Genomic DNA, 21,711 nt, shown 5'->3' on the forward strand with positions numbered 1-21,711 from the left:
CGGAGGAGGGGCAGCAGAGGAACCGGTTGCAGTGTCGGATGGCACTGAGCGAGTTGTCCGGATAGCCAGAGCCGTGCCGGGGGTGGGGCAGTACGTGCCCAGCCATGGGTGACATCAATAAGACCCTGCACAAATGGCATGCCAGCTTCAGCAAAGGCACGGACTTCGACTCCTGGGGGCAACTGGTGGAGGCCATTGATGAGTACCAGATGTAAGTGGCTCACCCACCCCACACTGGGCAACATGGGAGCTCTCAGTATACACACTTACTGTCCCCCTGCACACTGTGTGTGTGTGAATAATATTACATATTGGAGAGCTGGGATAGGTGTGACCTGCATGTATGTAACATTTATACAGCTTATATTTATGTGAGATTTATAAATCATATTATTACACACAAACTTTATTTTATTTTTTTGTGAGATATGTTAAAAAATATTTGTGTGTGTGTGTGTGTGTATATATATATATATATATATATATAATTAAACATTGGTGACCCATAATAGGTCTGATCTGTGTGTAACAGTAACATTTATAAATGTTATGTTTTTCGGAGATTTATAAATAATAGTCACACACACACACACAAAGTTTTTACTCTGATAGGTTTAAAATGTGCGTGTGTGATTTAAAAACTGGGGCATATTCACTAAACTCTGAATTGTTATGAATTAAAATAAATGGAATTGCAAGAAGTGGTGATTTGTAAGAAATCTGCAGTTCTGTTACAGTCATGATTTGGATATTGTGCCTAATTGTTGCAGTTTAGTTCGCAGTTCTCTTCAGTTCACTGTTAAGCGAATGCACCCCAGGTTATATCTTCAGGGCATTACTGTATATATGTTACTGTAACTTATTTAGTGTTATAAATTAAAAAGTGCCCATAGAAAGAAATTCCATATTTTTTTCATTGCTGCATTCACTCATATATTCTAATTATATGTTATGGTTCCTCAGTCTTGCCACTGCATCAGGGTGCACAGTATGTGTTCAGAGGCTACAGATACATTACATCTTTGCCTGTATTTCTTATAAAATTGGTGATATTTCATTTATAAGGTGTGTTTTCTTGCCTCATGAAGTGCTGAAAAAGAATATATTGCTATGCATAATGTTGCTCTGTCTTTTGAACAGTCAGCAAGTTTAACCCTCTTAAAGCCAGAGGCATATTGGAGAATAATATGAAGTATAAAGGAGCCTGTAGAGTTTTGCACATTATAGTTAACTGTGTGTGTGTGTGTGTATATATATATATATATCTCTAACACTAATTAATAATATTACACTTTTTTTAAAAAATAATGCTAGAGTGTAACCCTTATTTAAAGTGCACCACAAAAATTCCTTTAAAAAAAAAAAAAAAAAAATGGTGTTGCAGTAAATATGGATAATGTTGGGGTTTTGTGTAGTGACTTCAAATATTTTTGAAGTAGAACTTCTGTGAATTTCTCATAATCAAAGGGTTGCAGAAAATATATATGTATGTAAAAAAATAAATAAAACTGTAATGCATTAAAGGGAACAATAGTACCAGAAAAACAGTTATTTTCTTTGCATTATAGTGCCCCCTCTCCCGTAGTGCAGATGTGGTTAAAAACCCCTTCTGTGACTGACTTGATTCCTACTGCGCTCCTTCTCGGCATCCATATTCTGCCAGTAGCGGAACCAAAGCCCGCATGAATTCCGTGGGGTTAGTGAGTGTCAGCAGGACATCGTCCGCATATCCTGAAACTAAAAATTGTTGGCCGCCTATTAGTACCCCAGTAATCGCAGGATGTTCTCGTATTGTCTGTAGGAGCGGTTCTAGTGTCAGGACAAAAAGTAGTGGGGAGAGAGGACAGCCTTGCCGAGTTTCATTAATCAGGGAGAAGGTATTGCAACAGGAGCACATGAGTTGTATTTGCGCTGCGACGTTGGTATACATGGCTTGTACAGTGGCAAAGAAGGCATCTGGGATGTTGAAGTGTCTGAGGACTTCAAACATATAAGGACATTTCACGCGGTCGAATGCCTTTTCCGCATCCAGGGATAAAATTAGGTCTGGGTCTGTGCTAATTTCCAAAGCATGTCAATAATACATCTCGTGTTTTCGAATAACTGTCGCCCTGAGATGAAACCTACCTGATCCGCATTAATCAAGTGGCCCGGGTATGGATTAAAGGGACACTCCAGGCACCCAGACCACTTCTGCCCATTGGAGTGGTCTGGGTGCCAACTCCCACTACCCTTAACCCTGCAAGTTGTATTATTGCAGTTTTCATAAACTGCAATATTTACCTTTAATATTTACTGTCTACTAGATGCTGCTTCTCCTACAATGAGATTATTGTTAACCAATGGCTCACACTTTGCAATCACCATGCTCAGCCAATACAATACTTCTTATAGAGAAGCAGTGAATCCAATCCTTCTCTGTGAACATCTTTAGCAGCATTTAGCATCCTCAATATCTTGTTGAATGTAAAGACCTTCAAAGAATTGAAAGTCTCAAGGAGGTGGTGTTTCTAGTAAGTCACAGCTTGTTTTGCATTATCTGTGTAAAGCGTACAGCATCTAAACACCAAAAACACTATATTAAAGTGTAATATTTTGGTGCTTAATGTCCCCTTATTAAAATGAAATAACCCTGCAGTGTTGTTTTTATCGACATTGCAGACCTATAAAATACTTGCACTTTCTAAAGTGCTTCATGTATGAAGAGGGTGTCCTCCTCCTTTTTTTTTCTTTTTTGTTGTATTACAAAAAGTGCAGATTTCAGTAGAAATTGGCACTTTTATAAATTAACTTTGTTACACCCACTTGGAAGTCAGTCAGACAAATGGTCCTGTTATTTCCTGTTTAGCTCAGTGGAGCTAAACTTAAGAAACAGGCTGTTTGCCCACAGAATCTACTTTGCAAAGACTTCTCATTGAGTTGCATTAGAAGTCTGTGATTGGACAGCCACATAATGTCTGGGCTGGGTTAGAAGGGGAGGGCTTGCAAAAGCTGCACACAAGAGAACATGATTGCCACATGCACCATAAATGGAGTACTGACACTGCCGTGGATGCACTGTTACTTTTAAATGGACAGAAATTGACACTGTTAAAAATTAACCTTATTAAAAACCCCTGCATCCAACTCCTAGGTGCCACCTTACCTCAAGGGTTTATCTGTCAATGAACGGTTTAACCACAAAGTCTTCAGTCCAATACCCATCAGCACTGCCACTTTACTTCTGTCAATCAAAAAAAACATTCCTGTTACTTCCTTGTCTGTTTAGCACAGTGGAGCCCAGAGCACCTGCCTTGCAAAGACTTCTCATTGAGCTGCATTGGAAAGTCCGTGATTGGACAGCCACAGAAAGTCTGGGCGGGGTTAGGAGGGGAGGATTTACAAAGACTGCATGCATGAAATCTGCAGCTTTTGCAAGCTGTTTTTATATATACCGTCATTCAGTGTTAAACTGCTTAAAAATTTTCTAACACAGAATGGAGGGACAGTGCTAGGGCACTTCAGACACTACAGCCAATTAATTTACATTAAAGCGGCACTGTCACCATCTGAAGGACTTTGTTGAATTTGCAAAGACCTCCAACAATGGCATTGCAGCTGAGGTTCTGGTAGCCCGGGGGGGCAGGTAAGTTGAGATTTACTTACCTGAACCTGTCCCTTGCTGGCACTGCTCCTGGAGCTTCAGCGCCGGGACCCAATGTCCCTGCTGTACTCTCGCTCACACATCACTGAGGTCTATGGAGGATCCTGCAAGACTGCAGTATCCTTCATAGACACTGCCAATTCCCTGCAGCCATTACTGGTAAAGCTGTGGGGATTGACACTTAGACTCTGCCCTGAGTCTAAATACAGTCCTTTGTCTCTGTATATCTCTTGACTGGGTTGGAATTTCAGTGAAATTAAAGCACAGTCAAAATGAATATTTCATAAAGTTTCTATATTTATGTAATACTCATTTTTCATGGGGGTGACCGTGTTGCTTTAAATGGTTATAGTGCTTACAATGTCCTTTTAATTTCATCATATTTATATTTTCCCAATAAAAAGTATGCTTTATAGCCCTCAGAAACTTACACCTTGACTCACCATGTATGTACTTAACATAACCTCATTTTATTTCACGTTGCCTCAGTATATATTTTAACTGGGGGAAATTTTAAAGGAACACTATAGTCACCTAAATTACTTTAGCTAAATAAAGCAGTTTTAGTGTATAGATCATTGCCCTGCAATTTCACTGCTCAATTCACTGTCATTTAAGAGTTAAATCACTTTGTTTCTGTTTATGCAGCCCTAGCCACACCTCCCCTGGCTATGATTGACAGAGCCTGCATGAAAAAAAAAACTTTCACTTTCAAACAGACGTAATTTACCTTAAATAATTGTATTTCAATCTCTAAATTGAACTTTAATCACATACAGGAGACTCTTGCAGGGTCTAGCAAGCTATTAACATAGCAGGGGATAAGAAAATCTTAATTAAACAGAACTTGCAATAAAGAAAGTCTAAATAGGGCTCTCTTTACAGGAAGTGTTTATGGAAGGCTGTGCAAGTCACATGCAGGGAGGTGTGACTAGGGTTCATAAACAAAGGGATTTAACTCCTAAATGGCAGAGGATTGAGCAGTGAGGCTGCAGGGACATGCTCTATACACCAAAACTGCTTCATTAAGCTAAAGTTGTTCAGGTGGCTATAGTGTCCCTTTAAGTTCACTTTGAATCTCACGTTGGTAAGTAATCCTGCCTGTAGAAGTGTGTTCTTGTTCAATTTTTAAAGGAAACCTCTGGTCATCATAACAACTTAATTGTAATGAGGTTGTTATGGTGCACCCCAAAGTCTTTAGTCTAATGCCCATCAGCATTGCCCCTACATTTCCGTTCCAGTCCAAGGCTTCAATCAGGAAGTAGCTCCCCATTCACAAAACAGAGTGAAAAAGATATGGAACTTTTTCACTCTATGCTGAGAATGGGGGAGCCAGTGATAGGTTAAAAAATTGGCAGTAAGTGAAGGGGCAGAGCTGACAGCCACATTAGAGTTAAAATGTTTAATAATTTTTTTTCACCTTAAGGTAAGCCTGTGCCCGGGACCTTCCGTTACTATAATAAGTTATTTTGGAACCAAGTTATGATGCCTGAAGTGTCCTTTCCGTTCTCTTTTCTCTTTTTTTTTCTACACATCTTGTCTAAACAAGTTTACATGATTTAATTATTACACTATTGAAAATCTACATCCAGGTCTGAGAATCTGAATAGTATATTGCTCTGAAACCATAAAGTGAGACCACTTGTACTTGGTTCTTTTGTTTATCTTCCTGAATACTGGCAAATTTTGCCGTGAAGGACTCCCGGGTCATCCACTAAGGCAGATTTGGAGTATTCTTTGTAGATAGGTTGGCAAAGTTTGTTTTGCTGTCTGATTCACATTTCGTTTCGATAGATATTTTGCAGCCTGTTCCTGATTCCCCTTCAGGTATGCAAATAATGATTTCCTTATTTCATTTGTGTATTCATATAATAATTGCAGTAATGGGGGTTCTGAATTTTACAGGTAGAATGTGGTCAATTGAAAACGGAATTTCAGACGTTGGGCCAAAACTAGTTGGAAACATTCTACAACAGAGCTATAGTAACAAATTGAAGTCTGAATGATAAAATATATGTAAACTTTCCTGATATGGAATAATCCTCTAATTTAGCTACAGTCACAGCTTGGCTCCCTCCACCCCCCACCAATGTTTGTCTTTCAGAATTCAGTTCCCTACATTTCAATGTTTAAATAATTTTATTAGTCTGAATTTTGTAATTTGCCACAACTCTTTCTTAAGCAAACAATCCTCTATGACAGGATTAGTCACTTAAAGGGACACTAGGATCAGAAACACAAATGTGTATTACTGACCCTATAGTGTTAAATACACAATTTTGCCCCCCCCCCCCCCCCCCCGAAACTCACCTTGACCCCTTTAACCCCTTAAGGACCAAACTTCTGGAATAAAAGGAATCATGACATGTCACACATGTCATGTGTCCTTAAGGGGTTAAATATAATAAAAATAAAAACTCTAATAAAAAATAATAAAAACCTTATTTCCAACGCCGGGTGGGCTGTTAGTGCTGGCTCCACCTCTGATGTGCCTCCTTGGCTGACCTCATCAGAATTGATGATCTCAACCAATACCCAATGCTTTCCCATAGAATAGTAATATGTTTCTGCATACAGCATATCAGGTTGCCAGACAATAATGAACATGCATTATGTGGAGGTGCTTGCAAGATGCAACGAGATGTTATCAGTGGAGTTAAGGGAAACTGTTTTCATAAAATATATAGGAAAAAATAGGGACTTCACAAAGTGTGACAATGGGAGCTGAAGCAAGGTTCTGTTTCAGTTACCAATCAAGTTTACCCTCAATCCAGCAGTAAAGTCAATCCCACAGAAGGGCAAATAGCAAAGGGAAACAAAATGTCTCTGCCTAGTTATAGGGTTTCGACCCAAGAAAGGAAAGATACATATCAGTAAAGACAAGTGGCAAGATAGGATAGAGCATAATGTTAAAGGGACACTCTGGTCCCTAAAGCACTCTAGCTTGCTGAAGAGTGTATCCTCTTGCAGTTTTTTTTTTTTTTTTTTTAATATTTTTGCTGTGCATAAGATTGGTACATACAAGCCTGAGTTACCCCAACAGTAATCCTCAAGCGTCATATCGTGCTTTACAATTGGGATATTAGAGCAAACATGCACAATTTTATATTATGTTAGAATCCGGTTTAACAGGGAGATGAACATACTAAACATACACGTCTGAGATTACTGGCTCCGGCATCCAAATTCACTAAACTGTTTTTATACTTTAGGAGGTACGTGGATTAAGCTTGTGTTGCTTGAGAATAATACAGTGTAGCTCAGGCTAGATACCAGATTATAGATAATGAAATGCATGGCTATCTTTTGGTGTAGGCAAGAATAAAGCACGGTATAAAAGTGATCCGCTGGTTATTAAGCGTGGTGCGGATACATAAAATGTGTTATAACGTAAGCTAGTCAGGTGATCCTGTGCAGTGCTGCCAGTGGGGTTAACCCCTGGAGCGACACACCCTATTGTATAGTGTATTCAGATAGAAGCATGCACTTTGGAAATCAATTACAACATGAGATTAACAGCAGCATCAGCATGGGAGCAAAGGAGCATCGTAGAGAATTGTCCTTGAGAGATGCTGGTGATTCGCTCGGGGTGGTATGTCGATGTCAGACAATGCCTTGGCTTGGTAGAGTGTGAGAGTCTCCAGCTGTTGCCGGGAAACTCTTGAGGCATTCTGGAGGCAATTCTGGGTAGGGGTTATGCGTGACCTCCCTCCAGCCCCGGACCTTGTTGGGGGCCTGCATCTTTGTACCACTGACCAGGTGTCTCTCATTTGAGTCCAACTCATTCCTCTATGGGAGGTGACAGAAGCTTTGGGTGGTCAGTTGTCTCTTGTGGGGGTCTGCGCTTCTACCTCTGTGGGTGATGCTTTGGGAGGGAATCCATTTTGGCGCTCTGCCCAGGTGGGCTTAGTGTGTGAGGCTTGGACGCTGGTTTGGAGGTTGTGCCCACCAGGGGCTCACATGCCTCTTCTCCTGCTCGCCTCTGTCCACTCCTCTGTCCCCTAGTTGCCACTTCTACCCATACCTCCATCTGAAAATCTTGTCTAGGTGCTTCAGCAGTCGCTCTAGTGTGGTGCACCCTGCTGCCGTGTGTCATTTGGAAAGGACGCGTCCGCCTTTTTGAGGATAAGTGCTGGTGCTTGGTTTCTGGCAGTATTGTCTGCCTGCGGTCAACAAGGGGAGTGGAGCTGATAGATGGGGACCGGGATGACCCCCGCTAGTCCAGGAGGGGTTGGGGGAAGCAATTTTCAGTGGTCCTAGCTTCTGCTTAAGAGCCCGGAGAGCGGCCTTCTCTCAGTGATTCAGCCCCGTGTAGGCCACAAGCCTCAAGTGTGCCAGTCCGACATCGTAGGAGCCCGAGAAAGGTACCGTCTGGTGCAGCTACCTCTCCCGGTTATGATTAGTGGAAGCTGCGGGCTGTGAGTGCCGATTGCCAGGTAAAGCACCCTGTTTTTCCCTTCGTATAGTGGCAGTACTTACAAGTGGGGATGTTCCTTAGGATTCTGGACAAGAAGCTCCCCCTTCTTTAGAATTTAAATGCTGTGCTCCGCCTGCTGCCTCCATATAAGCTGTAACTCAGAGACACTCACCAGTTCTTCTTGTCCCGGCAACGGGACGGACAGGTTCCCCCACAGTGCAGGTGGAGATTTGGTGCGTTCAGCACAGGTTGCTGACCGGGAGGTGAGTGCCCGATAGTTTCCCGGGCGGGAACTGAGCGGCAACAGTACTTCCGGGTTCGCGTTACGGAACGTGACCGGGTACTGTCTTTTGTGGTTTTTTCTGACGGAGTTCCCAGGCGGTTCTCCTTCATTGCTCATTACGCATGCGCACAGCGGTGGAACGCACGCCCGGGAGGCTTTGCGTTCCACCAAACACAGAATCACGCTACTGAGCATGCGCGAAACGGTGTTTGGCGCCAAATTTAAAATTTGGATACATGGCTGTGCAGGACCTTCCTGACCCCAAGGGTGGGTGTACAGTTCTGGTTCTCCGTGTCACCTGCCCTCCTACACGGATCTTAGGTGATTTAAGGTGAGGTTTAACTATTGAACTCTCCTTTTTTTTCACCTTTTGATTTTATGCATGCTTCTAGAATAAGTCCTATGTCTCCAGATAAGACAGATATAGACAAGATGTCAACTTCTGTTCCAAACACCACAAGTAAATCTAAGCACTTATGTTGTCTGGAATGTGCGTTACCTCTACCTGACGGATGTCGCAAAAATACATGCAATCAGTGCGCAACGGATCGGCTAGTAAAAGCCGAGCAGACTGATATGGCATCCTTCCTGGGCTGGTTTCAGGAAAATTTGTCCCAGACATTTGAAGCTATTCGGGAGAAACTGCCCACACAGCGTAGGAGGAATAGATCTCCTTCTGTGTCTGACGTCTCTTCGCCTTCGGATATTTCCAGCCTGGCTTCAAGTGTGGAGGAGGGGTTTCCACCAGAAGAGCTGAAGAAATGTATTAAAGAAGTGACGACGGCGGTACAAGAAACTGAACCTACCAAGGGTAAGGTTAAAGGTTTCCCAATGTCTCCTTAAATCTTGGATCTCCATCATAGAGAATGAAAGAATCTTGAAAGACGTACGTTCAAGTCAAGCTACAGTCTGGAGAAAAAATGGGAAGATCTTCCTAAGTGGATGTTCAGATTGACCAGCTATCAAAGAAAACCACTATACCCATTGGCGAAGTCTCAGGGCTTGAAGACACAATGGACGAACGGGCCGAAACTTCGTGTAGTAGAATATTCCAGGCCGCAGGATATCAGTGCAGAGCTGAATTTGCAGGTTCAGCGGTCCTCAGAGCTCAGAGCGTTTGGCTACTAGCCCTGGAAGATTCCATTATGGGAAATCTGATACAGATCCTTCCCATCTCTTGTTCCTACTGAAAGATGAGTTTTCTTTGTTTATCAGCGAGGATTATGGGTTTGTCGTCAGTAGCCAGAAGAGCTCTTTGGCTACGAACATGGACAGCTGACTCTGCGTCTAAGGCATCCTTATGTGAATTACCCTTTGAAAGGAACAAAAAATTTTTTATTTTTTTTTGGCACTCCTTTGGAAGACATTGTTAGACAGATGTCTGATACGAAGAAAGCCCTGCCTCTGGATTAAAGAACCCAGGGATATTAAAGTTTTCAGTACAAGGGTCAGAGGTCCTTTCGTTACCAGGGCGGTTTTGCAGGTTTCAAAAGCATGATGGCCTATGGCCATACCAGCCTGAAAATCCCTGATCTCGTCAGATCTCAGAAGCCATCCAGACTCGGGCCTGGTTAGTACTTGTATGGGAGACCAACTATGTACCTCAAATAAACAGCCAGTGGTCTTGACAGGAATCCAACAGGCATGACAAAAGAGGAAGTTTTGACGCCATAAGAATGGGAGGACGCCTTCGGTTCTTCACCCAAGACTAGGAAAGAGTGCTTCATAGGTGGATTACAAGAACCATTTCAGAAGGTTACAGAATAAAGTTTCATCGAAACCACGTCCATCCTTCCTACTGTCAAGCTATCCATCAAGAGTAAACAAATTCTCTTTTTCTTTAAGAAATGTGGTAGAGAGGTACCCAAACGTTGGGTATTTCAGGGAGTTTACTCACGCCTTTTTTTCTGGTTCAAAAACCAGATGGAAACTGGTAAACACCTGCTTACCATGACAGAAGTTCCGTATGGAACGTTTTTTGTCTTTTGACACACATTTTACAAAGGGAGATTACATGGCAGAGTTGGTTTAAATATGCTTATCTCCATGTACCGGTTTCAGAATCTTCCCGGAAGTTTCTCAGGTTTGCGGTTCTAGCAACACTGGCTTGTTGGTCTAGTGGTATGATTCTCGCTTCAGGTGCGAGAGGTCCCGGGTTCAAATCCGGAAGTGCCCAAGCATTCTTGTTTCAAGAAAGCGAAGGATTCTCCATTTACATTTAAACTCTTCCCTTTGGCCTGTCCTCAGCTCTTCGAGCTTTTACGGAAATCCTGGCATCCATAGCAGTGGTTTTACGTCTGAAAGGTATCTCGATTGTTCCATACCTGGACGTTTGGTTCCTGAAGGCCCAATAAAGACAACTGCTAAATCTTCATCTCACGATTACAATGAAGGTTTTAAGAGATCACGGTTGGATCCTGAACCTGGAAAAATCCAAGCTGACGGCGTCACGAAGTCTAGAGTTCTTGGGTCTTAGAGGAAATTCACAGTCCCTCTCTCTTTTTCTACCATTAGTGAAACAATTGAGGATTTTAAAAGCCGTATCAAAGCTGCATAAAAACCTAAGTTCAATCAGAGATGCTATGAGGTTCTAGGCCTCCTCGCTTCTGCAATCCCAGCAGTGGCTTGGGCAAAGGCAGAAGCAATACCATTGCAATGGGACATCCTTTCCCAATGGACACGAAAACAGGGAGATCTAGACTCTCCCTTCCACCTATCCAAAAGGGTGAAAGGACTCCTGAACTGGTGGAAAAACAGAAGCAAAATCCCAAAGGGCCTATCGTTTGCTCAGAAACAATGGTTTATGATATCCACATATGCCTCCCAGATGGGTTGGGGCGCCCATCTAGCTTCTCAGTTCCGTCAGGGTCTTGGAACAGAGTGGAGTCAGGCGCTTCCTGAAGTTTCAGGGATTAATGCGGTTTGGAAGGCACTGGTTTCCTTCCGTTCAGCCATCACAAATCAGGCAATGAGGATTCAGTCGGACGACGCCACTACAGTGGTTTTTTTCGCCAGGGTGGCACGAAGGTAAAAGCTCTTCAAAAGCTCTGCTACCTCATATGTCTTGGGCTCAAGCGAATCTTCTCGCTATATCAGCTACCCAGGTCAGAGGGTCTCTAAAATTAGTTCAGACGGCCTCAGCCGTAGACTTTGGTCCCAGGCAGACTGGGCACTGTCAAGCTAAATTTTTTGGCGCTGGGTTCACGCTTCGGCAGGCCGGAGATAGACCTGTTTGCCACAAGGAGATACAGGAAAGTTCAATGTTTTGCTTCTCTCCATTCAGGAGAGTACCCAGTTGTCCTAGACGGTCTATCGATACCTTGGACCTTCGACATGGCTTATGTTTTCCCTCCTGTCGCTCTTATACCACGGATTGTTCATAAGTAAGATGAAGAAGGCAAGTAATTGGCAGTCCTGCCCTTCTGGCCGAACAGGAGTTGGTTTTCGGAAGTGGAAAACTTGACAATCTCACGTTGGCATCTCCAGTCTCTTCTCAAATATTGGAGAATGTGACTCTCCCCGTGGAAACTCTGGATATTTTTCACCTGACTGCATGGTTGCTGCAAGGGTGATCCTTCAAGGCCATGGTCTCTCTGACCTTTATGTGATGTGTTGCTGTCTTCTGTCCGCTGGTCCACTTCGTAAATCTATTTCAGAGTTTGGATGAAGTTCAGAACCTGGTGTTCACTTCGAGGTTGGATCCGGCCAAAGCCTCTATCCCGGAAAGTCTTTCTTTTTTGCAAGATGGGTTTGAAGCCGGCCTGGGAGTTTTACGCTCAGAGGCCAGATTTCAGCTCTAAATCACTTCCTGGTTCGGGGCTTTGCCTCAAACCTGCTTTTTCTAAGATTTCTTAAGTCCATAAGGCTTAAGAGGCCTCCTAAGTAGTACCTTTCCCTACTTGGGATCTGTCTGGTGCTTCGAGCCCTTTGTGAACCACCATTTGAACATTTACTGGAGGTTCCTATCAAGTTTCTTACTTTCAAGATGGTTTTCCGGGTGCCTATCGCCTCTGCTAGTTGAGTAGGTGTGATCCGAGCTCTCTCTTTCTCTCCGGAATTCACCTTTTTCATCGCGACTGGGTGGTCCTGCACACCAAGCCTTCTTTTTTGCCTAAGGTTTTTTCTGGTGCTGCGATTACCAACCTATTGTCCTACCGGGGTTTTATCATTTTCCTACGTCGGATCTGGAAAGAATGTGACATCTCCTAGATGTTAGAAGATCCCTGAAAATCTGTCTTCAGATGACTCAGGGATTAGATCCTTAGATCTATGTGTATTCTTTCATGGCGCTAACAGGGGTTGTGCTGTCTCAGGGCCCTCTTTGGCCTGATGGCTAACGTATACAATCAGGTTGGCTTATCAATCCAAAGGGATTCCCCTTAGTTTCCCTTTAAAGGCTCGTGCCTCTAGAGCTATGACGACCTCCTGGGCTGAAAGAGCAGCCGCCTCACCTGCAGACATCTGCAAAGCTGCTGCTTGGTCTTCCTTACATACTTTTATCAAGCATTGTAGGCTGGACGTATTCTCATCATCTGAAGCTGCTTTGGGCGTAAGGTGCTACAAGCTGTGGCCTGCTGAGTTCCCACCCTTTGTTGTTTGCAGGGGTCTTGCTATATCCCACTTGTAAGTACTGCCACTATACGAAGGGAAAAACAGTAATTTTACTTACCGTAAATTCCTTTTTTCTTAGTATAGTGGCAGTACTGGCTTTCCCTCCGCTTTCAAATAGATTAAATTCTATGCATCATTCGGTCTCCGTTTTGGTTCTTTTGTATTACTGGTGAGTGTCTCTGAGTTACAGCTTATATGGAGGCAGCAGGCGGAGCACAGCATTTAAATTCTAAAGAAGGGGGAGCTTCTTGTCCAGAATCCTAAGGAACATCCCCACTTGTAAGTACTGCCACTATACTAAGAAAAAAGGAATTTACGGTAAGTAAAATTACTGTTTTTTGTTGCCAAAGACGTTTGGACTGCTAGGCTCTGCCCCACTCTTGCAGATTTCAATAGAAATTGTTACTTTTATAATTTATCTTGTTACACCCCCTGACTTTCAATCAGACATCAGTTCTTGCAACTTCCTGGTTTGTTTAGATCAGTGGGCAGCAATTGCCCAGAGCACCTGCCTTGCAAATACTTTTCATTGAGCTGCATTAGGAAGCCTTTGATTGGACAGCAACAGATAGTCTGGGATGGGGGCTTGCAAATGCAGCACAGAATAGAATTGCAGCTTTTGCATGGTGTTTTTGTGCATAATGAATAAATGTTTTTTCATTTAGTGTTTGTCTACTAAAGAGTGATTTTTTAATAAGTAATTTTGAAAAATTATTTAGAGAATGGAGTGTCTCTTAAAGATGGTGGGAACACAAGGAAAGTAAAAAAAAACATGGCCAATTTAAGGCCATCTTTTCTTTCTTTCATGTGTGCAAGCTAACAATCAGAATATATTTGGTGATGCTTTTTGTTTTGTCCAAATCTTATGATACTGTTCTGCTCTTGGCAGGATTTCTGTGGCAATAGATTTGTAGTAGTGATAGCATTTTTTTTTTTTGGCATAAATTCACATTGTTGGCAGGAACCCAGCTGATTAACTGTATCCCTGTCAGTGGAGGGCTGGCAAGGGGCAATTGTTTCCTGGGCCATCAGCACGCATGGTTTGGGTCTTACAATCTCACAGTACCATTTCCTTGTCAATGAAAACCAACTGGATTCATGTTTGGGATATATCCCTGCATACAGCAGACAATGATGTGGAGGTGCTTGCAAAGTTCAACGTGATGGTAACAGTGGAGTTAGGGTAAATGGTCGATCACATACGCATGCTCAGATTTCTGTGTCTCTGCCCTCATGCTGCATAGGTTATGGTAACGGTTATTTTAGGGACATATGATGTCTCTGTTTGCAACTCTATCAGCTTCCAATTGTCAAAACCTTAAATTGTTTAGGCAATGTAAGTAGGATTATCTGTGAGTTTCTCGTGGGAAAAAAGCAAACTTTTCTCATTACTTATTTTTTTTTTTTTATTCCTCATCCTCTGTTCCCCCCCATGCTAGAAGATGCCTACCCTTCTCTGCGTTCTGCCCTTTGTTTTGGGGTTATAGAAGAAATTAAGATGTGGAAGAAATAGTAGAGGAGGGCTGTTTCCTCCCTGTCCGATGTACAGAGTAAATCTTCTAAAGCAATTTTCTTACACTGTAAGCGTATCCCAGATACTTTTAGAAATCCAGCTGATCGCTTTCAGTTTCAAGCAATAGTATTCAGGTTCCCACCCAAACTCTCTGGCTGTTTTTAGGTGGAGTCTTTTTGCAGGATGTGAATGTGGAGGAAAGATCAGATCTATACACACAGATGAACAGTCAGACATTATAAATGAAGTTGTTAAAACCACTGAAGGGGAAAAAATGTGCACAGAAAAAACGTGAATATGTTCTTGTATGTATTAATCTGTTGTGTGTTTGCCAAGTAAAATTAGTGTATAATTTGAAGGGAGAGGATCATATTGTTCAAACTCCCGACTGATTTAAGTAAATTCTCAAATAGATTATTTTCAAGATGTGTCTGAGACGATATGGTGTCTGTCCATTTCTCTCTCTGCCTATCTATGGGTATATCACATATACATATTGTGTGGTGGGTATATATAACAATGAATTCTGGAGAAGTCCTAAACAAACCACCAGACTGAGTGATTTTATGAATGTGTTTATTAAAGTCAAATAATGCCATAAGATGATTCTAAACACTTTGCCTTGTCTGAATTTATTTTAGGACATGGGTTCCTTTCATCTTAAGGCAGCACCAGTGCATACAAATCCTGCTCTGCCTGAGATCTGGGGAAGTTGTCCTTCCAGTCGGCAGCTGCAGCCTGTAACTCTGTTCAATAGAAGTGTGCTGGCCGAAGAGCTGGGGCAGAATTGTGCTGTTTTGTATCTTCAGCTCATAATCTGATGGTGATGGATAGAAGTGTTATCTCCCACTCATCTTGGATCGACGAAAACATGCACGCTCTAGTACTGTCCTGGGATTAGGCCCACTGTACTAGTTGGTGTCCTTTAAATTGTGCATTACAGTAAATCCACCTCCGGCAGTGTAACAAGCAGTCGTCAAAAAAGTGAAAATACTTTAATACCGTTTGCTAATGGTTTGACAATTTACCAAGTGTCTTTCGTGTGCTAGTCCCTCCCTCTCCTCTTCCAGTACTGAAGAGGAGGGCAGAGACTGCTGCTCAATTTAGCTCTTGTGAGCCAAGTCCTGTAGTAAAGGGTTAGCTCGTTGGCTGTAAGAGTCAGCTGATGATCAGCCAATGAGCTAAGCCTTTAAACCTGAAGAGCGCATTTGGCTGTGGAGAAGCAGGGACTGACATCCAACAGGCCCCAGGTTATCAGACAAATGGTTTGCCTACCTACATTGAAGGGCACCGAAGCATCAGATACAGTGACATACATTCACTGACACACACTTTCACTCAGACACACAGTGACAGAAATGCACTCACAGACTCAGTGACAGACATGCACACATTCACTCGCAGACAGATACGTTCACTCACACACACATACTGACAGACACAAACACACAGGCACACATTTACTGACAGACACCCTGATACTGACACACTCATGCACATTGTCTCACACACTTACAAAGTATATATTTATATTTTAATCCACCCAGCCTCCCTACCTCCCGGCATCACTGTGGGGCATGAGAGACTGAGCAGGGCACCCCCAAATGTGAGCAGCTGAATGCCTATGGGGGGCCCTGAGATGGCCAGTCTGCTATCTCTTGGGCCTCCCATGAAAGAGGCTAACAAGGCATCTGCCAGGGCGCTTGGGTGGCGTTTTTTTGCTGCCTCCCTGAAAGTGCCGCCCAAGGCAAATGCCTTGTTAGCTTCATGGAAAATACACCGCACACTAAAGCACTTGCGAGGGAGCAGAGTAAGAAGAGCCAGAAGATTAGAGGAGTTCCACTGGACCCCAGGGAAAGGATCAACTCCTGTTCTCCCAAAGGTATGGAGGCTGGGTAAATTTGGATTAGAAAAGCAAAAAATATTTGTGAGTATGTGAGAGAATGTTTGTGTTTAAGTGACCTGCCCCCCTCCAATTGCATTACAAAGGTGTTTTACTTGCCTTTTTTCCCCAACTGTGCTGGTCTCGCTGCAGCTGGACCCGCCTCCATGGTTGAGATGGTCTCGCCGCGCTGAGCCAATAAGCATCTCCTCGTTGAGATGCATTGAGTCATGCTTTGTTAGATTAAAAAACAACCCCTCTTCTAACCTTTTTAGCTCTCTTCTAGATTCAAAGCATCATTGTCAAGCCGTGTTGTCATTGGTTGTTTCTTGACATAGCTTGCGGAATTTTTATTGTGGGTATTTTAGAGCTTTTTTTGCAGATTCATGACATGTTATAATTTTGGTTTGTTGTGTTTGTAAATTGTACAAGTTTAAATTAATATATTTGTATGCCCTGCAGATTAGCCAGGCAGTTACAAAAAGAGGCACAGTCTTCAGCCAACTCCTCTGACTTTACGGAAGATCAGAAGGTAAGCTCTCTTATCTGCCACTTTGTTATACCTACAGCTGTCCAACATTTACTAGGCCTGTAATCATTGTAATCCGGTAAAGCAATTATTACAATAAAGTTTATTTTAATCTTTTATAAAAGCACACAGTTGTGATGTGGCATATTTGCTTAGTTTGTAATACAAGGGTTCATAGATAACATAGGAAGAGTTAAAGGGACACTCACAACGATTTTTCATTAAACTCCACATTTTTGCATATTAAATCCCAATCGAAAAGCTTAGGCAAAGATAGCTGACATGAGAAGAAATATCGAACTCAAACACAACTTTGCTATTTCTGCCCGTTTTACCATTCTGATTTAATCTGTGAGAATTAGGAGTTTAATAAACTTGACAGTCTGATCCACGTATGATCCTTGGAAAGCTCCCATGCCCCTCTTACTCTGTGTTTTATTACATATAATTGTAGCAATTTCCAAAACTTTGTTGCATATGTATGCTCACCATCTGATCAATTACATTTTGGTGCGTGTATAGTTCATACACCTTTCTAAAGACTCTTTGTTGCATTTTATAAATGCATGTCCACTACAATAATTTACCTCTTTTGTAGTACATTTTAATGCATAAACCATTGCAAGTTGCTGAACTACATACCCGGTAAACCTCTGCTGGTCATTGATGGCAGGGGGAGAACAATACTTGGGTGATCCTTTTTTATTAATTTTCTGCTTAATCTAAATATTCTGTGCTGTCATGATGCATCACAAACGATAATCCCTGCCTAGTACGAAGACAAGTCCATGAGATATCACCATTGGTATACATTGTGTTCATAACATCCCTCCCTGCTTGCCCGCCCAAAGTAAAGATGAATGCCCCTGTGTGTACAAATACCTTCCCATATCCTTTGTACATAAGTAATTACTTATTTATTTTCTACCACCTACAATACTTGTCCTGTAATTGGCATTGTGAAATATTTTCAATTCGAGTATTGGTAGGTTTTCCGAATTACGTAGTTTTTGAAGTTTGATATTATTGGACATTTGTATGAGCCGGTCATCAGATAACTTAAAAAAAGAGACATAGGGGCCACTTGTATCATACCTGACCAGAAGCTGGGGCTGCTGCCCGCAGATTCCAGGTAAGCTGTCAGACAACCTAAAACGGTTTGGCAGTTTACAATGGCATGGTACTAGGGTGCTCCTGGCACTAGAACCATGCTGCTTGGAGTGTTCCTCAACCCATCTACTAAAAAGGTATATTTGGAGAGTGAATAACAAAAAAATAGTTTATAAAATAAAAAGTATATATCCGTTCTATTTATATGTTTTGAATGCCTAAAACTACCAGTGCACATGCTATATGCAACACTCCAAATGTATTGCCAGTTCAGTTACGTAAAGCATTTTTTTGCCTTCAGGTGTGTTGGGCCTAGCCAAATTAAACTGATAAGCACATCCACAAGGCAACTGGCTTCCAGTCAATGAAAACAGAGAAGAGATAATTTGTTACCACCCAACAATGTTTCACTTATACAGGGTTTGGGTCAGATGGCAACTTTTTTGTAAACATTCCGAGCCAGTGAAATATATTGGTTGGCAAACTAAAAATGTGCAGTTAGCACCTAGCTTTTTTTTTTATGATTTCTGTATATTTTTATGTTTTTTTTTTTTTTATTGCTTTCTTCAAGATAATGTGTGTATGTGTGTGTGTTTGTTTTTTCTCCATCTTACAGGTTTTGAGCAGGATGGAAGTACCATGTGTTTTTTATAATGTTATTTTATTTTTTTCGTCATTCCTGGCACATTTTAAAAATAACATTTGTGTCTTGAAAGGATCAAAAAGTTACTTGTTAAGTGGTACATTTAAAACACTAAGAAAACAAATCTATTTATAAACGAAGACCTGTTTGACTGGTTCTAATTCTCATTAGTTCCTTATCGGCCTTTTTTCCTATTTGCTTGGCATATTCGCTAAAAGTTCAATGTGAGGGAGAAGTTCTGGCTTCAGAATTCTGACACTCTGCAAGGTGGAAGCAGGCGCTGTCTGCCCCAGGGGTCAAATATTTCCTGTTTTATCTCAGAGGGTAGATCAGCTCACTGCTGTGTAAAATTAAAATAGGAAACCATTTCAGTTAAAATTAAAATAAAAATTACATGGTTTTCTTAGCCAAGATATTACTAAATCTGTATCTCATTTAAGCTCTTTACATACATATTGTTGAGAAAAAGACAATTTAACATTCTTGAAAGATTATCTCAGCCTTCTGACTGGACTTAAACAGGAAAGAAACATCAAGAAGATTGTTCCTGTGGGGCCCTCGATAAGCCCCAGTGGCCTAGCTGGGTTAGGCGCTTGCAGAGTTCATTGATGATCTTTCAGATGTTCTGACCACGACTGACACCTGCAGCTTATGGTTCATCTTGGTTCGCTTTTGGAGACATTTTGAAATGAACGTTTTCTTGCACTCTGATGTTACAGTTTTATAACCATAGTTTTAAAATTCATCTATTAACTGTGACGAGTAAATTTGCAAAACATGTGCCTTATATGTGCAGTTTATTTTTAAAGGGAGTCTCTTACCACTTAAATCTTAATGTAGTGGTTTTTGTCCTGTTCCTTTTCTCTGGCAATGTAAAACATTTGAAAACACTAAACTGTTTACATTTTGCCTAAACCACTCCACTAGTGGCTGTCTGACTGGATCTACAATCAGGAAGATGCTCAGATAATCTTCTTTAAAGTGATGCTATAAGTGCCATGAATGCAAAACTGTATTCCTAGCACTATAGGTAGTCTCCCCTCTCCCTCGCGTCCCCCCACCAACGTGATTAAATGTTTAAAAACCCTTAATTTACTAAACTTACCCCAGCGTCGATGTCCCTCAGCGCTAGGTCGGGGCTACGCCTCTGACGTCCCACGACTAGCAGGCGCTAATGTGCATGCATGGCAAATGATGTGCATGCATTAGACCTCCCCATAGGAAAGCATTAAATCCGTGCTTTCCTATGGGGAAAAATCCTACACTGGATGTCCTCATGCAGAGTTTAGACATCCAGCATTGGTTACTATACCTAAGGTCCGTTAAGATCCTGGAGGCAGACTTTGTGCTGCAATGTAAACCTTGCAGTTTCTCTGGAACTGAAATGTTTTTAACATTGCAGCACTTGGTGCAATCGGGACACTGTAACCAGACCACTTCAATAAGCTGAAGTTGTTTGGGTGCCTACAACGTCCCTTTTGATGTAGATCTTGGATTTTAATAGGTCTGTATGGTCAATGTTATTGCACAGCATGATGACTATGTCCAAATCTGATGCTTTATATAAAGAAACCTTGGATTCAGTGTTTCTCGCTGAAAGGCATTGGATACATTACTAATCTATGACAAATATTGGATTGGCTGAGTGTGGAGATTGCTACACATGCACCCTTTTTTTTCTAATGTTTCTCTATGAGAAGGACAAGCATTAGACTGGACAAAAATCATAGGGATTGCTGGGGTGTGTGTGTGTGTGTGTGTGTGTGTGTGTGTTTTTGTTTTGTTTTTTAACCCCTTAAGGACACATGACATGTGTGACATGTCATGATTCCCTTTTATTCCAGAAGTTTGGTCCTTAAGGGGTTAAATAAAACAAAACAAGGAAGCCCCCTTTCATCTAAACTAAGAGAAAATCTCTAACCTTAAACATAAGCTTCATGTTAATCCTTTAAGAAAGCTGCAAAATCTATATTGGGTTAATATCTGGGAAATAATTTAAAATAAATAATAATTTACTGTCCTTTTGTCTTAAAAATAACTAATTCTCCTTACTGACTGCTTCAGTATGCGCTCATTGTCAGGATCCTATTTTATTCCACATGGAACACTTTGTATTAGACAATGCCTACTTGCCCCAAAACAATGGGGATTATTCACTAAACTCAGGGTTGTAATGAATTGAAATCGAAATGGCAAAATAGCTAATCCACGACTATAGTTGAACGGACATTAAAGGCGCCCAGGCAGCTTCTTAATGAAGTGGCGAAGGATCAGTGCTCTTGTAATTCTAGACTACAATGAAAAGCATTGCTATTTTTTCGGTGTCCGTGAGAATGCTGAACGTCATCAAATGATTCTCATTGAGATGTAATGGACTCCCTATGAGAAGCATTTGATTGTACGGGCTCAGCGGATGCATGTTTGTATTCCTAACGAGATAGTGTTCCTTTTGAGTTTCTCCAAAATGTCGGGTAGCGTGATTTAGCTACATTTTGCTGCTCTAAATTCCTCAAACGTTTTCATTTGGTCTGCTGATTTATGATGCATAATGGTGAACTGTGTAATTGGTAAAATCATTTTTGAGACCTCAGAATAAAACCTGTGGACCTTGAATTGGTATTAATTTAATTCAACTCAAATCATTGTTGTATATCTTATCTGATAGTTTTGGGCTAGGCCTTGTTAGGGTAACATCTGACTGGAGTTAACATTTAGGGAATTCTTGATGTTGGGGTAGTGTAGGGGTTTAGGGTTGGTGTGAGTGTTTTGAGGTTTTAAATTACCGTAGAGTTTACATATTTATTATTAGATTAGTAGACATTACAGTCTTAAGAGGCAGATTTGACTCTCACTAATGACAGTCTGAGACAAGAATGTCCTGGTTGGTCCTGATGTTAAGGTCCCTAAACAGACCAGAGTTGATCTGTGCATTATTCCCAGATCATTATGTGGAACAACTACATGGGTGCCATCATCATATCTGTGCAGTCCAACGTTCCTAAACATCTACTCGTTGTTTCCGAATCCATGAGGCTATTTCGAGATTTGACATAAAAGTCAAGCAAATATCCCAAGCACAG

General features: G+C 41.7%; 1 protein-coding gene across 3 annotated transcripts in view; it reads left to right on the forward strand.

Annotated features, from left to right (window-relative positions):
* Window positions 1-93: 93 nt before the first annotated feature.
* Window positions 94-21,711, forward strand: part of AIDA (axin interactor, dorsalization associated) — a 44,456-nt gene continuing 22,838 nt past the window's right edge. For all 3 annotated transcript variants that reach the window (XM_063441429.1, XM_063441430.1, XM_063441431.1), the window contains exons 1-2: window positions 94-211; window positions 16,812-16,881. In XM_063441429.1, the coding sequence (XP_063297499.1) occupies window positions 105-211; window positions 16,812-16,881 (177 nt within the window). In that variant the 5' untranslated portion in view covers window positions 94-104. The remainder of the gene's footprint in view (window positions 212-16,811; window positions 16,882-21,711) is intronic.

This window comes from Pelobates fuscus, chromosome 2, assembly GCF_036172605.1.
Source record: "Pelobates fuscus isolate aPelFus1 chromosome 2, aPelFus1.pri, whole genome shotgun sequence".
In the NCBI taxonomy this organism is placed as follows: domain Eukaryota; kingdom Metazoa; phylum Chordata; class Amphibia; order Anura; family Pelobatidae; genus Pelobates; species Pelobates fuscus.